Source organism: Bubalus bubalis, chromosome 6 (genome assembly GCF_019923935.1).
Source record: "Bubalus bubalis isolate 160015118507 breed Murrah chromosome 6, NDDB_SH_1, whole genome shotgun sequence".
In the NCBI taxonomy this organism is placed as follows: domain Eukaryota; kingdom Metazoa; phylum Chordata; class Mammalia; order Artiodactyla; family Bovidae; genus Bubalus; species Bubalus bubalis.
In genome coordinates, this window is record NC_059162.1 from 23,125,312 (window position 1) to 23,141,322 (window position 16,011).

The 16,011-nt window shown below is 39.6% G+C and overlaps 1 protein-coding gene across 11 annotated transcripts in view; it reads right to left on the reverse strand.

Annotated features, from left to right (window-relative positions):
• The window catches only part of LOC102407486 (phosphodiesterase 4D interacting protein), a 240,015-nt gene that overhangs the window by 102,684 nt on the left and 121,320 nt on the right, over positions 1–16,011 (reverse strand). For all 11 annotated transcript variants that reach the window (XM_044944467.2, XM_025288006.3, XM_025288000.3 and 8 more), the window contains 4 exons: positions 11,340–11,416; positions 8,678–8,801; positions 8,317–8,492; positions 3,406–3,523 (listed from right to left, as the gene is read on the reverse strand). In XM_044944467.2, coding sequence (XP_044800402.2) covers positions 3,406–3,523; positions 8,317–8,492; positions 8,678–8,801; positions 11,340–11,416 — 495 coding nt within the window. The remainder of the gene's footprint in view (positions 1–3,405; positions 3,524–8,316; positions 8,493–8,677; positions 8,802–11,339; positions 11,417–16,011) is intronic.

Sequence of the window (16,011 nt, forward strand, 5' to 3'; positions counted from 1 at the left end):
TCTTCCAGGTTGTTGACATGCATAATGAGAACAGTAGTTACCATGTTTTGAGCACTGTGGCGTGCCGCAATTCATGGGGTCACAAAGAGTCGGACAGGACTGAGTGACTGAACTGAACTGAACTGAGGCACTATAAACATATTATTTCTAATCCTTACAAAGAGATGAACATTACAGAGAAGGAAACTGTACTTGGAAGGGCTATGTAACTTGTTCAAGGCCATTCATCTAAAAAGTGTTTATATTGGAATCAAATGCCAAAACCTGAGCTCATTCTTTCATACCACTCTGCTTCCCTAATTAAAACTCAAGAGACTTCATATTAGAATTGGTTCTTGAAGGACCAAGATTATTTCTCTAAAAAGGACTTGACTGTATCCTTTCATTATGACAATCTGAACCACTTGAGCATGACTAAATAGTCCCGAGCTAAATATAGTCCCAAATTTCAAATTTCTTTCTGTTTAGGCCATAGAATATAAGACAGAAACACTGTGACCAAAACATTGTTTTCTTTTGGAACCTGGACACACACTGAGACAAGTTTTCAGAGGATTATCTGAATGCTCACTATAAAGCTGACTCTCTGGCCAGTCGTCTTTGGGCTGTTTAGAGATGATGATTGGGCTTCCCAGGTGGTTCAGTGGTAAAGAACCCACCCGCCTGCCAATGCAGGAGACTCGGGTTCAACTTCTGGGTCGGGAAGATCCCTTGGAGAAGGAAATGATAATATAAAATAATTCTATGCATACTGAGCCACACTTGGTGCCAGTTTATTTTTTCCTTCATAAGGCACAGACCCCAAGGGAGTAACTAGAAAGTGAACTATGGGAGGCTTTCTCTCCTCCATATTTGAGAGGACCTACTATCAGAGGCCCTCTGTGGCAGAGCTTTCCATCTTGGGTATTCTGGACAACACCTAAAAAAGTGGCCCACCCCTGTGCTGAGATGTCATGCCGTCAGGTCTCAGGTGGTGGGTGGGTCAGAAGGTAGACACAGGTAATCACCTCTAACCATGACCAGCCTCAGTCACTTACTTCAGAGTAACAGAGACCCTCAATCAACTCCTATGAAACTGAGCTTTCTATGCAAAAGGTTGGGAAACACTGATTGACAGAATTCACAGCACAATGTGATCAAGCGTACAAAATGTTGGGCAATAACAATAATAAACTTTTATAGGTCCCAGCGACATTAAAGAAGCATATCAAGTTAGTACAATTTTGTGACTTGATGTATTTCTTTTCTCTGCTCACCCAATGTTATTATCCTCTAGACGCTGTACTTAACTTAGTCTAAGCATTCCTTTAGGACAGATTGGTAAATAATTTAGTCTCTTTGAAATTATAAATTTTCTGTTCAAGTCTGTTGCATACTGAGTTTTTAAAAACTCATACCACATCAGTTTTTAAAAACTGATACCAACTCAATTCCCCTTATTAGCATTCAAATATTGAACTACATATACTCATTTCAGTGCTTACCAAAGACACTAATGAAAATAAATATGTGTACATAAATATATCACATCAATGTGTCTGTAAATATAAAACTAGAACAATGAGAGTAATTTTATTACAGAATTTACATGAGTATTTTTCTTTGAAAGTGCTTATCTTGGGGACTACACACTTTCCCCAGTGATGCTGAACTCAGAATGTCAAAATTATAAGGATCCTTTGGAGATTACTTGGGCTAATTTTTCCCATTTTACACATATGGAGGCTGAGAAGTGATGTATCCATAGAAGTGACTATCCATAGTTAATAAAGAAAGAATCAGGACAGAAATACAATTCTTCTAATTTCCAACCAAGTTATTTCAAATTTTAAAATGTTGTGGGATCTTCCATATATTTCAATATATATGCTGCAAAAAGCCTATGAACTTTAATTTTTACTCATATCTATCAAATTACATGTATGCACATCATTTTCTGAGTTTGTTAACCAGAGCTTTCCAACCAAAATGGATTTAGAGTCCAAGGGGTTGATACTTCAGTCAAGATAGTGATTTCTTCTGCCCTCATTGTGGTCTAAACACCCAGGCTGGCCACTTTCAAGTGAGAGGCTCCATCCATTTCTGCCACCCCTTATAAATATTATCATTTGCTACTATTTAAAACTATAATTAATGAATAAATTTATTGCAGGGTCTCAAGTTTAAAAACTGTATTTCTTTTATACTGGTCATAGCTATTGAAAACATTTTTTTGCTTATTTGAATTTTCAGATTTTATTTTATGTAATTGCTATTTATGACTTGAGTAATAAAAAAGAACAGTTGATAATGAGAAAAATGAGAAAAAGTCACTTAAGCAACTTGATTATGTTGTAAATCATGTCATTTTCTATGTTTATTATTATTAGCTATTTTTTGTCATGATATGGGAAAGGTGGAAAACACTGCTTTATACTCATTGTTAGCCCTACTCTTTTTAACCTGATTCCAACTTTTGTATATGTGACCAATAAATTAAATTGCACATTTTGCTTCATCATTGATAAGCTTTGTAAGAATACCTAGTAATTATTTATGTTGCTTGAGCAGAGATGGATCCTAGGGTTCCTTCATAAAGTATATTTTTAGTAAATTAAAAGTTGAATGAAGAAGAGGAGCTCCTTCTGAGGTAACCTCCAAGAATCACCATACAGATTAATGCAATTACTTTCACAGCGGTGAGGGTTCTTTGCTCAATATTAAAACCACGCTGCATTCTCTATCGCTATACATCACTCAGCGTGGCAGGCAGAATCCTGAGACGGCCCCTGTGATCATCACCTCCTGGTATCCACACCTTTGTATAATCCCCACTCCTTGAATGTGGGGAGACCTGTAACTTGCTTCTAACCAACAGAAAATGGCAAAGGTGAGAGATATCACTACATAGTTATGCAATATTATATGGCAAAAGTGAAGGGGTGTGGCAGATGTAATTAAGATCCCTACTCAGTTGACTTTAAGTTAACCAAAAGGGATAGTACAGTGATGGTTTGACTTAATCAGGTGAACCCCTTAAAAGAGTGTCAAGAAGTAAGAGACTGTCTCTCTCCGCTGCTGCTGTGAAGAAGCTAGCTGCCATAACTTCTACAGTCGCACAACAATATTCTTCCAACAACTTGAGGGAGCTTAGAAGTGGATCCTTCCCTAAGTGAGCCTCTGGCTGAGAAAGCAGCCCAGCTGACACCTTGATTTCAGACTTGTGAGACCCTGAGCAGAAAAGTCAGCTAAATCATGCCTGGACTCTTGACCCACAGAAACTCTGGAGTAATAAATACATGTTGTTTTGAACCACTGAGTGCAGTAATTGCTTACACAGCAATAGAAGACTAACACATTTATATGTAAAGCTGGGCTCCTAAAAGCATGAAGCAAGTGCCTCAGGACGTACAGCCCAAACCTCACCTGCACTTCCATGTCAGCTGGCTCCTCCAACAGATGTAGCAGTTGTTGTTTCTCTTGAGACAGCTGTTCTACAAGTTTCTCCTGTGCAGCCAGGCTTTGACTCAGTTCTTCAATTTTTCTGGAGCAAAGGAAAAGTAAGAACAACAATTACGGTCATGATACATTACTAACTTTATTTTTCAGCCCACTCCAAAGATAGCATGGTCTGGTACAGTAAGTTTTTACCTTTTTAAATCATTGAACTCTTTGATACTTGTCTTCAGTAAGCCATGCATTCTCTGCCCCAGCCCCCCAACATATACATAAATGAGTTTTTTGCTTATATTGTCATAATGTAAGTAAGGTTCATAGACCTCCTGAAGCCAATCCATGGATCTATAGACCATAAGTATAAAACTCTCAGAAGTTGTGGGTCTTTTTATTTGTTATTATTGTTGCAGTTAAAAACCAATTATCAAGTAACCATTATGTATACAGGCTTTCCAGGTAGCATGGTGGTAAAGAATCCACCTGCCAATGCAGGAGACAAGAGATGTGGGTTCGATCCCTGGGTAAGGAAGATCCCCTGGAGGAGGGCATGGCAACCCACTCCAGTATTCTTGCCTAAAGAATCCCTGAAGAGGAGCCTGGTGTGCTACAGTCGATGGGGTCAAAAAAGAGTCAGACATGACTGGGCACACATATACACATTATGTATATAATTCAATGCATCCCCAATGTACTGGTGATATAAAGTTGGAAAACACACAATCTCTACAGAAAGTTAAACTTTTTTTGGTGTGTGTGCCAAGAGTCTTGAGAATAGGGAGTCACAGATATATCAACAGATAGACTACAATAAGTGCTACCCTACCAGAGGTATGAACCAAATAGTACAGTGAGTATTGTCATGCAGCTACAGGCAGAAAGATAAAGAAGAAGTCATTCATTTGACCTGGAGGAGCCTGAGGAAAGCTCAGGAGAAGAGATTTTGAAGACTGGATTGTTTTATAGGCTCAGAGGAAGGAGTTTAAATAAAGGAATGAAGGCATGAAGATACAAAATATATGGGGAAGAGTTACTGGCAGGCGAAAGGCTGGTGGGAAGAGACAATGGCTAGAGAAGAGGCTGGAAATTCAGACCAGAATTCAGTTGTCAAAGACTGCATGCTGTGCTGATGTATATAAACCCAGGTTCAAATCAACAGTTTTGTGCAAGGCGTATCTTGCTGTTTCTCTGTGTGTAAGTCTGAGTACTAGAGATACCTGTCCTTGGAAAACATGCTGGTAATAGATGTAAAATTTCTGATTGTGATTATTATTCCTGTGTGTGTGGCTTCCCAGGTGGCTCAGTGGTAAAGAATCTGCCTGCCAATGCAGGACATGCAGGAGATGCAGGTGTGATCCCTGGGTCAGGAAGATCCCCTGGAAAAGGGAATGGCAACCCACTCCAGTATTCTTGCCTGGAGAATCCCATGGACAGAGGAGCCTGGTGGGCTACAGTCCCAGGGGTCACAACTGAGCACGCATGCAACACAGCATATGTTAAGACAGTGATAGCACCTTGGCAGGAAAATGATATGGCCAAAAGGTTACGGGCACCAGAAAGTCAAGTAGGAATCTCATAGACAAATTGATAAATTAATTTAAGGTATGAGCATCAGCTTAGACTTGGGGATGAGAAAGAACTTTTAAAACTTAAAAATGTATATGAATGCAAGTTGCAATGATAGTTATGATGACGAATGTGGACTTCATATTAACTTCCCCATGGTATCTGTGCTAGAACATCTCTACTTTTCTTAAGCCTCAGACCTCACTATTCCCTTTGACCCTCAGTCTCTACAGATGATCTACTTTCCTACTTTACAAAGCTATTCAAGGCCATCTGACATGAACTCCCTCAATTTGTTAGGTATGTCTGTCTTTTTTTTTTTTTTTTCTTTTGGTTTGACAAGTGTTCACTGGAATACAGAGATGAGACCGTCTCAGGTAATCTAGCAGAGAAGATCTGAAAGAAAATACGACAACGCGCAGAAGACTGTGCGCTAATGGCTGTGCCTACAAAACAAGGGCTTCCCAGGTGGTGCAGCGCTAAAGAATGCACTTGCCAATGCAGGGGGCACAGGAGATGCGGGTTTGACCCCTGGGTCAGGAAGATGCCCTGGAGTAGGAAATAACAACCCACTCCAGTGTTCTTTCCTGGAAAATTCCATGGACAGAGCAGCCTGGAGGGCTACTGTCTATGGGGTCACAAAGAGTAGGACATGACTTAGTGACTGAGCATGCACGCATACAAAACAAGAATATAAATACTTAATTCTGTCACAAAAGCCTTCACAGAAGTAAGCATTGATGCCTTCATGAGTTTTGAAGAATGAACAAAGAGGGGAAAACACAGATGTTTCCCCACAAAGGAAGAGCATGAACGAAATTCTGGGTACCTGACATAGCACTGAATGCTTCTGGAGGTGGTGTGCCTTCAGGGTCTGGATTCCAGCAAAGCCTGAAGCCACGTTACATAACTCTCTAAATGCCAATTTCTTCCTTTATAAAGTATAATAATCCCTATCTCATGGGATTGTTAACTTTATGAGAGAATTAAACTTTATGGGAGAATTAAACAAGAATATAAAGGACTCAGCTCATTTATACAGTAAGAGCCCAGCAAACCTTAGTCATCATTGCTAGTCTGGAATCAGTGAAATGTGAAGGAGTCATGGTAAGGGGATGAGTCTGGGGGAAATCAGGGGTCAGAACATAACAGGCTTTGATGGCCACACTAAGAACAGATCTTACTTCCTAAAGATGTTGAGAACTTTCCAAACGGCTCTGCAATAATATGATCAGATTTGTGTCTCAAAAAGATCACATTGGTCATTGGTCACTGTGTGTACACTGTATTTTTCACCTATCCAGTTAAAAACCACTTATGGCTTTTTATGCCACCGTAGCATCATGCATTGAAGGGGCTAAATATTTGTCAATTTCATTTCAAACCTGCTCTGAATGGTTAGATTGGGATGAAACGGAGAAGGGCAGGACCAGAAGGGAACATTTAAGAAGTTGCTCCAATAACCAAGACACAGCCCTGCCCTCAACAATTGCCCACTTACATTTATGAGAAAATTAAAGTTCCTTTTAAATACAAAGTCAGCACAGTCAGATGCCCTTTTCCAAATACAGCTTACCTCTCACTGGTCTCTCTCTCTATAATTGGTCCTGTAGAACTAATTATATGTCCTGAAATATGCCTGTCCCTGTGTCTCCCCTCAATGGTGTTTCCTCCTGCACAGGACATTTCCCCTCCCTAACCACTTCCTACATTGTTTCTTTCAACTCCTATTCACTTTTCAAAATCCACCTCAGATTTCACCTCCTCCAGGAAACTTTTTCTTTCTTTTTCTTTTTTTAATGTATCCTGGAAATGTTCTAGGGTTCCATCTGTTTTATTATTTTTTTAATTTAACTTAATTTTATTTTTTAACTTTACAATATTGTATTGGTTTTGACATATATCAACATTAATCCGCCACAGGTATACACATGTTTCCCATCCTGAACCCTCCTCCCTCCTCCCTTCCCATACCATCCCTCTGGGTCATCCCAGTGCACCAGGCCCAAGCATCCAGTATCGTGCATCGAACCTGGACTGGCGACTCGTTTCATATATGATATTATACATGTTTCAATGCCGTTCTCCCAAATCATCCCACCCTCTCCCTCTCCCACAGAGTCCAAAAGACTGTTCTATACATCAGTGTCTCTTTTACTGTCTCGTATACAGGGTTATTGTTACCATCTTTCTAAATTCCATATATATGTGTTAGTATACTGTATTGGTGTTTTTCTTTCTGGCTTACTTCACTCTGTAAAATAGGCTCCAGTTTCATCCACCTCATTAGAACTGATTCAAATGCATTCTTTTTAATGGCTGAGTAATACTCCATTGTGTATATGTACCACAGCTTTCTTATCCATTCATCTGCTGAGGGACATCTAGGTTGCTTCCAGGTCCTGGCTATTATAAACAGTGCTGCAATGAACATTGGGGTACACGTGTCTCTTTCCCTTCTGGTTTCCTCAGTGTGTATGTCCAGCAGTAGGATTGCTGGGTCATAAGGCGGTTCTATTTCCAGTTTTTTAAGGAATCTCCACACTGTTCTCCATAGTGGCTGAACTAGTTTGCATTCCCACCAACAGTATAAGAGGGTTCCCTTTTCTCCACACCCTCTCCAGCATTTATTGCTTATAGACTTTTGGATCGCAGCCATTCTGACTGGTGTGAAGTGGTACCTCATAGTGGTTTTGATTTGCATTTCTCTGATAATGAGTGATGTTGAGCATCTTTTCATGTGTTTGTTAGCCATCTGTATGTCTTCTTTGGAGAAATGTCTATTTAGTTCTTTGGCCCATTTTTTGATTGGGTCATTTATTTTTCTGGAATTGAGCTGTAGGAGTTGCTTGTATTCCAGTGGCACCCTGCTCTTGAGTAGATGACAATCCTATACACCCCAGAGTATCCCATGTTACTCCTACCAGAGAACTTATTAATAATGTATAACATGTGTCTTGATGACGGGAAATGGGTCTTTCCTCTCTGTAACCTGAGTGCTTAGTCCTTTGTCTGGCATACAGCAGGTGCTCAATCCATGTGAATAAGTGATAATGTCTCTTGTTCACTATCATTTGACCATTGTTCTACTTACACCTACTTAAATCTCCTGATTGCCAGCAAGTCAGTTCTGTTAATGGATACCATTAAAGACTCAACCCTAAAAAGAGATTCTTTACTTAGGGGAGCCATAAAGTCTTGGAAATGGTGAAGGCCCACCGTAAGTCCTTAAAAGGCAACAGTGTAGCTGCCATATACTCTCACAGGCTTGAAAACAGGCAAAAGACAAGTAGCAAATACAGTACCAAAGGTACCTACTTGTCCCTCTGGGCCAGGGCCTCAGTGTACTGGTCAGATTTGACCCGGTCTCCTGGTACATCTTCCCTCTCCTTGGTGACTCCCTTCAGTTTCTCTGAGAGCTCCAGGTTACACTCTTTCTCTGCTTCCACCAGAGCCGCCATCCGTGCGGCTTCATTTTTTGCTAGCCTGGACTCCTGCAAGGAGGCACAAAAAAGAATGAAAACCAAGCAGCTGCAGAGCCCCCACCTAGGTTAGGAGCCCTGAAACACAGGGACACTTAAGGACCTTAGGAAGGAAAGTAGAGAGGGAAAAGGTGAAGCCCAGGAGGCAGAGCAGTCAGGAAAGAGGTAAAAGGGGACCCGTAGCTGGGGATACTCACCTCTTGCAGAAGCTGGATCTTATTCTCCAGGAGCTCGTAAACATGCTCCGTCTCCTGCTGTCTCTCCTCAAACTGGCGCCGGAGCTCAGCTTCATTATGGCTGTTGATATTCTCTGCATCAGCGCTAAAACCACAGAACATCAGCCAGTCACAGCCAGCTATATAACTTAGCAAGTGGACCCATTCAGGCTGTTTCAGTAATTCTGAATCACACTGGTGAGAAGAAATTATTTGTGGAACAGCAATTATTCGTGGAACTGCTCATTCCAACTTTTCAGATAATCTTTTAGGAACTCTAATTTGTATTGCTTGTCAATCAGAATATAATACTTGACACCCGAGAAGCTTCACTATTGCTACAGCTTTAAGAGGAAAAGCTTTCAGTTGAAAGGCAGGCAGTCCTCAAACGGCTTAGAACTCAGCATCCATGTTCACTGCCACCTGTCCCTGGACTCTTCCATTTGGACTGCTCTCCCAGAGTCCTTTGCTCATTCCTTGATTTCTCGCTATTTGAATTTAGAGTGTTCCTTCCATTTAGGTTGCTGGAACAGAATATCCATTTGGACAGCCATAGAAAGGCTCTTGTCCTTTCTAGCCAGTAACCTGTAGACTGTCCTGAGTCTGGGCTACCTACCCAGAGTTCTATCCAGTTTCCCCATGGTCCCATGCAGAAAGTGGACATTTAATCTATGGAAGATCAGGGTTCTGGGCCAGCTTTGCTTCTCTGATGTCCTGAGGAATGAATGTCCAGGCACTAGCACGAAGCGGGTAAGGTGTCACCAGCTTATTTATAGTTGACAACAGCTGCCCTTAGATGTCTGAGGATTAGTGAAGGCAGTATCAGGTGCTGAATGATCTTAATTCCGGTTTGATTTTATTCCTGTTTTAAGCCATTTGTTGAGAACCACTGACCATCTTCTTGTTTTCAGGGTAGAGAGAACAATACTGAACCTTCACAGGCTCATGATAAATCAAAGGTGCTCTGTCCAAGCCCAGGAGTATTTTAATATTAGGCCCAAGAGGTTGTGTCCATGGCAACTAAATGGAGCTTCCTTAAAGATTATAGAATTCTTTGGTCGAAGTGGACACTACTCAGGACTGTCCTGGAAACTATATTTATCTTGAGTTCATGTCATTGTACAGCCTTTTGGGAATAGAAGGGTCTTTGTTGTACAAGTGATACCAGTCAAGAGAATAACCTAAGACCCCCTCTAAACAGGCAGACCTCAGGAATAATCAACTTTTACTTTGACTCCATATTCCTTGATAAATGTAATAGACAACAGCAAAGTACAATATCGTAAGATTGAAGTTACACATTTTCTGAGTAACTCAGTTAGCCAGGAATGCCTGATTTAATAGGCTACAGCTGTTGTGAAGGCAGAAATGCCTTGAACTTGATGCCAGACGTTGTGGGTTCTGCTACTCATCTGCAAAGACTTTAACACTCTGTACCTTAGCTTTCTCATTTCTAAAAATAGGATAATGCCACCTAATAAAAGGCTGAAATGATAATTAAAAATACACTATACAAATCTCAAAATTTATAACTCAATTGGTATTTCACATTTTCCTAAAATCTGTAAGCTCATTTAATGCTTTAGTAAGTAATTGAGTAATATCAGCATACTGTGTACAGCTGAGTTTGAGTATTCTAATATTAGTTTGAGTATTCTAATATTACTGGACTATTAATAAGTATCAAGAAATACTGTAGAGATAGAAGGAATGCCAGATCAGATTGAATATATACTGATTCTAGGACATAATCTGAAAATTATTTTTAGTAAAAATTTCAGTAACATTTGTCATTTAAAACTAAGGGGTTTTTAATTATAAAGGTAACCATGCTAATAATATTGGTATATAAAAATAATCAAGTCTTCTCCCTATCACAAATTCCAGTCTCACTCTCTTGATGAAAGCAATGTTAAAGTGTTTGGCATGTAACCCTGCAGTTTTTTTCTATGCATACTCAACCAAGCACATGTACACACAGGTTGTTTGTCTTTACCCAAAGGGGCTTATATTCTAGTATCACTCAGCACTTCGCCCCTTACTTAGTGTATCAGGGACTTCCCACCAGGATAATAATATATAGACCCAATTCATTTTTGATGACTGTATAATATTCCATAGTATGTTTATATTGAAATGTTTTCAACCATTGTCCTATTGATGGATAGTTTTAATTTTTTTTGACATTACAAAAAAATGATGTGGTTAATATCCTTATATATTTATCCTTTTATGCTCATACTTTTATTTATAATGAATAGATTCCCTTTAGGAATTATTTGATCAAAGAAAGTATTAGTTTTTTACTTTCATAAGTAGTACTACATTCCAAAAATGTTACCACAATTTGCATTCTCCCCAGCAGTATATGAGAGTACCGATTTCCCCCGAATTCTGTGTCAACCCTGGATGCTCTTTGTAGATTATTGACTAGGAAGTTTATAGGCTTAGGTTTGATGACATTATAATCTACTTCAATGTCACTCAGACTTTCAGAGAGCCCGGAAAAAAGGCCCCTTGTTTCAACTCCTGAATTGGATACAGCACTCAAATGCCAGAATTAAGGTTAAAGAATTTGGTTACAGCTAAATGAGCCAGACTCTGGAAAGAACCAAGAGTTCAACTAGTTCAAATGGCAACTCACCACGTTTTATCCAGATGCTGTTTCTTGTCCTGGAGTTCTCGTTTCAGGCTCTCTACTTCAACCTTCAACTCGATGTTCTGAAAAGCAAACAGGCATTAATTATCATTAACTGCCACAGACACCTGGTTAGACAGAGAAAGATGTATATTATATGATACCAATTATATGTGGAGAAGGAAATGGCAACCCACTCCAGTATTCTTGCCTGGAGAATCCCATGGACAAGAGCCTGGTGGGCTCCAGTCCATGGGGTTGCAAAGAGTCGGGCACAACTTGAGCGACTAACATACACATATGTGGAATATAAAATATGACACAAATGAACTTATTTACAAAACAGAAACAGACTCACAGACATAGAAAACAAACTTATGATTACCAACGTGGAGGTGGGAAGTATGGGATTAGAAGTATGGGATTAACAAATACATACCACTATACACACACATATCTGAATCACTTTGCTATACATCTGAAACTAACACAATATTGTAAATAACTAAGTAATTTTTTTTAATTTGCTATTATTACTTACAAAAACAATAGTTTTCCCTTCCTGACTGGGATAGCTGAAGTTCTCAGCCATAATCACATATTAAATTAATAATATGCCATACAAAGGAAAGAAAATAATGACACCAAAGGTGGAATATCCTGGGCACCTGCACACAAACAGATATTCAATCTAAACACTCTTCTGCTAAGTAAGTAGAAAAGAGGAATGAAAAGGAGGGTAAAAAAAAATAAATACAGTTACTTCTCTAGGTTTTATCATTTTATCTATCCAAGCAAACAGACAATAAAGTTTATGAGCCTCATACAGAACTGCTAAAACAGTCTCATCTTACAAGATTAGATTGTAAATCTATAATTCTGGTGGATAATAATCAATTATTCTGGTGGATCAAGGTAATTTCACGGTAATTTCAAAATCTACCACATGGAAATGTAAGTACATTCCAATTTACAACATTAAATTTTAACCCTCTGTAACCATTCTCTTCAGAAAAATTCCTGCATAGTTAATCACATTTCTCCATTCTCCATTAGTAAATATTCAAATGTAAACTGTTAAATTCTGTATACAGCTGAAGAGAATCTGAATTTAACTGTATTTGCTTATCTTATCACCAAATTTTGTCAGCTCTTTGTCAAGATACCTATGCAAATGTATGTACTCAAGAAAGAGTGGCTGGGGAGGAGAGACTCTCTCTCTTTCTACATGTCCCCAGAAGAGTATGGGGCTTCCCTTGTGGTTCTGCTGGTAAAGAATCTGCCTATAATTCTGGAGACCGGGGTTCAATCCCTGGGTTGGAAAGATCCCCTGAGAAGGGAAAGGAAACCCACTCCGGTATTCTGGCCTGGAGAATTAGTATCTAGAACTAGAGTACTGGGCTAACAATGAGTTTACAGATTAACTGTATTTAGTTAGATTTTCTCTGTGTTGGTAGCTTGTTTCAGGAAACATCACTTGACTGGAATCTTAACACCAATCCATGTTAAATACAAAATTCTCCTGAACTGATTTCCATTCTTGGTGTTTACTACAAAGTTCAATATACAATTAGGTTTAAAAAAAAAAAAGAGTAATCAATTACCTGACTCCTTTCCAAGAATTTTTTTAAAAAAGATTATCCTTTTATTTGACATATCATACCTTCCCCCCCTCCCCCGCCTTCCAGTTCTATTGAGATATATTTGACATACACCACTGTATAAGTTTAAAGGGTAGAGCATAATGACTTACATACATAATGAAATGAGCTTAGTAAACATTCATCCCATGAAAAGTGAAAAAGTGAAATGAAGTCGCTCAGTAGTGTCCAGCTCTTTGCGACCCCGTGGACTGTAGCCTACCAGGCTCCTCTGCCCATGGGATTCTCCAGGCAAGAATACTGGAGCAGGTTACCATTTCCTTCTCCAGGGGATCTTCCCGATCCAGGGATTGAACCCGGGTCTCCTGCACTGCAGGCAGATGCTTTAACCTCTGAGCCACCAGGGAAGCCCATATAGATATAAAATTAAAGAACAGAAATTTTTTTCCAAGTCTTCAATTTTAACTCTATAAATTGATCCACTGCTCATATAATCTACAATGTGGCTACTCCTTTTAAAAATGGAGGTTTAAAAAATTCTTCTCCAGTAGAAGCTGTGACACAGTGAATCTCTAAAAGACAAACAAACAAACAAACCACCTTTCTTAAAAATCAAGAGAAAATTTTTTGCCTGACCAGTTTAAAAAAAAAAAATTTAATGCAAAATGTATCAATCCTTTCAGCATCAGAATAGATTCATTATTACCAACTATATTAATTAGGTGGAGAAGGAAATGGCAACCCACTCCAGTATTCTTGCCTGGAGAATCCTGTGGACAGAGGAGCCTGGTGGGCTGCCGTCTACGGGGTGGCACAGAGTCGGACTCAACTGAAGCGACTTAGCATGTATGCATGCGTTGGAGAAGGAAATGGCAACCCACTCCAGTATTCTTGCCTGGAGAATCCCAAGGACAGAGGAGCCTGGTGGGCTGCCATTTATGGGGTTGCATAGAGTTGGACACTACTGAAGCGACTTAGCAGCAGTAGCAGCAGCATATTAATTAGCAATAGTTTTCACACTATGTTCCACAAATAAACAATATTCCACCTAAAACAACTAGAGAAAGAAGAACATACAAAATCAACGTTCAGAAAACTAAGATCTTGGTATCCAGATCTTGGTATCACTTCATGGCAAAAAGATGGGAAGACAATGGAAACAGTGGCAGACTTTATTTTTTTGGGCTCCAAAATCACTGCAGATGGTGACTGTAGTCATGAAATTAAAAGACGCTTACTGCTTGGAAGAAAAGCTATGACCAAGCTAGTGAAAAGTGAAAGTGAAAAGCACTCAGTCATGTCTGGCTCTTTGCGACCCCATGGAATTCTCCAGGCCAGAATACAGGAGTGGGGTAGCCTTTCCCTTCTCCAGGAATGACCAACCTAGACAGCATATTAAAAAGCAGAGACATTACTTTGCCAATAAAGGTCCGACTACTCAGAGCTATGGTTTTTCCAGTAGTCACATATGGATGGGAGAGCTGGACTATAAAGAAAACTGAGTGCCAAAGAAATGATGCTTTTGAACTCTGGTGTTGGAGAAGACTCTTGAGAGTCCCTTGGACAGCAAGGAGATCAAACCAGTCCATCCTAAAGGAAATCAGTCTTGAATATGCATTGGAAGGAATGATGCTGAAGCTGAAACTCCAATACTTTGGCTGACTCATTTGAAAAGACCCTGATGCTGGGAAAGAATGAAGGCAGGAGGAGAAGGGGACGACAGAGGATGAGATGGTTGGATGGCATCACTGACTCAATGGACTTGAGTTTGAATAAACTCTGGGAGTTGGTAATGGATAGGGAGGCTTGGCGTGGTGCAGTCCATGGAGTCACGGAGTCAGACACGGCTGAGCCACTGAACTGAACTGAAACAGACTACAGATTCAGAAAACAAATTTTGGTTACCAAAGGGGAAAGATTGGGGGAGGGATAAATTAGAAGTTTGGGATTAACAGATACACACCACTATATACAAAATTAGATAATCAACAATGACCTACTGTATAGCACAGGGAACTCTACTCGACACTCTGTAGTAATCTATATAGGAAAACAATTTGTAAAAGGATATACATATATATGGAAAACTGAATCACTTTGCTATACACCTGAAAATAACACAACACTGTAAATCAACTATACTCCAACATAAAATAAAAATTTAAACATATCAAAAGAGAAATGGTTTTACCTGATTAGTTCTTTAAAAAAGAGAACTTAAAAATTTTTTTATTTATTTATTTTTGGCTGTGCTCATTCTTCATTGCTGCAGGGGCTTTTCTCTAGTTGCAGAGAACAGGGGCTGCTCTCTAGTTACAGTGTGCGGGCTTTTCCTTGCAGTGGCCTCTCGTTGTGGAGTCCTAGAAAATTTGGGCTTTAGCAGGTGCACACAGGGTCTCAATAGTTGAGGATCCTTGGTTCTAGAGCACGGGCTCAGTAGCCATGGCATACAGGCTTAGTTGTTCCACAGCATGTGGGATCTTCCCAGATCCAGGATCGAACCCATGTCTCCTGCATTGGCAGGCAGATTCTTTACCACTGAGCCACCAGGGAAGCCCTAAAAAAATGTACTTAATGTAAAAATGTATTAATCATTTCATCATTAGATTAGAAGATTACCTGTTATGTTTTCTAAGTCGATAGTTTGCACACTGTCCCACCAATAGTCCACAAGACACTTTTAGGAGTGGGGGAGGGAGAAGTTTAAATTGAAAAAGTGTGGTAACAGCCTGAGAGTGTTAAAATAGTCTGCTTTGACTCTTGCAGGCCCCCCTCTCTTCCATTGTTAACAACACTCAGTGGGGAAACAGGTCATGTGGGGAACCATGAAGATGTGTAACATGTATTTCTTATGGTTGGTATATGCTTGTAGTCCGGCCGAGAAAAGCAAAGTTCCAAGGTATGGATTTAAAATGCTAAAGGCGATGACTGATGAGGAAGTACAGGATATAGCCTAACCCAAAGAAGGTTTAATGTGTGGATAAAGAAAGTCACTGTAGATGAGTAAATATGGTATTAAGATACAAACTGCTATACAATCCATTCAGTAGGTCACTTATTTCAAGCACAAATATTTT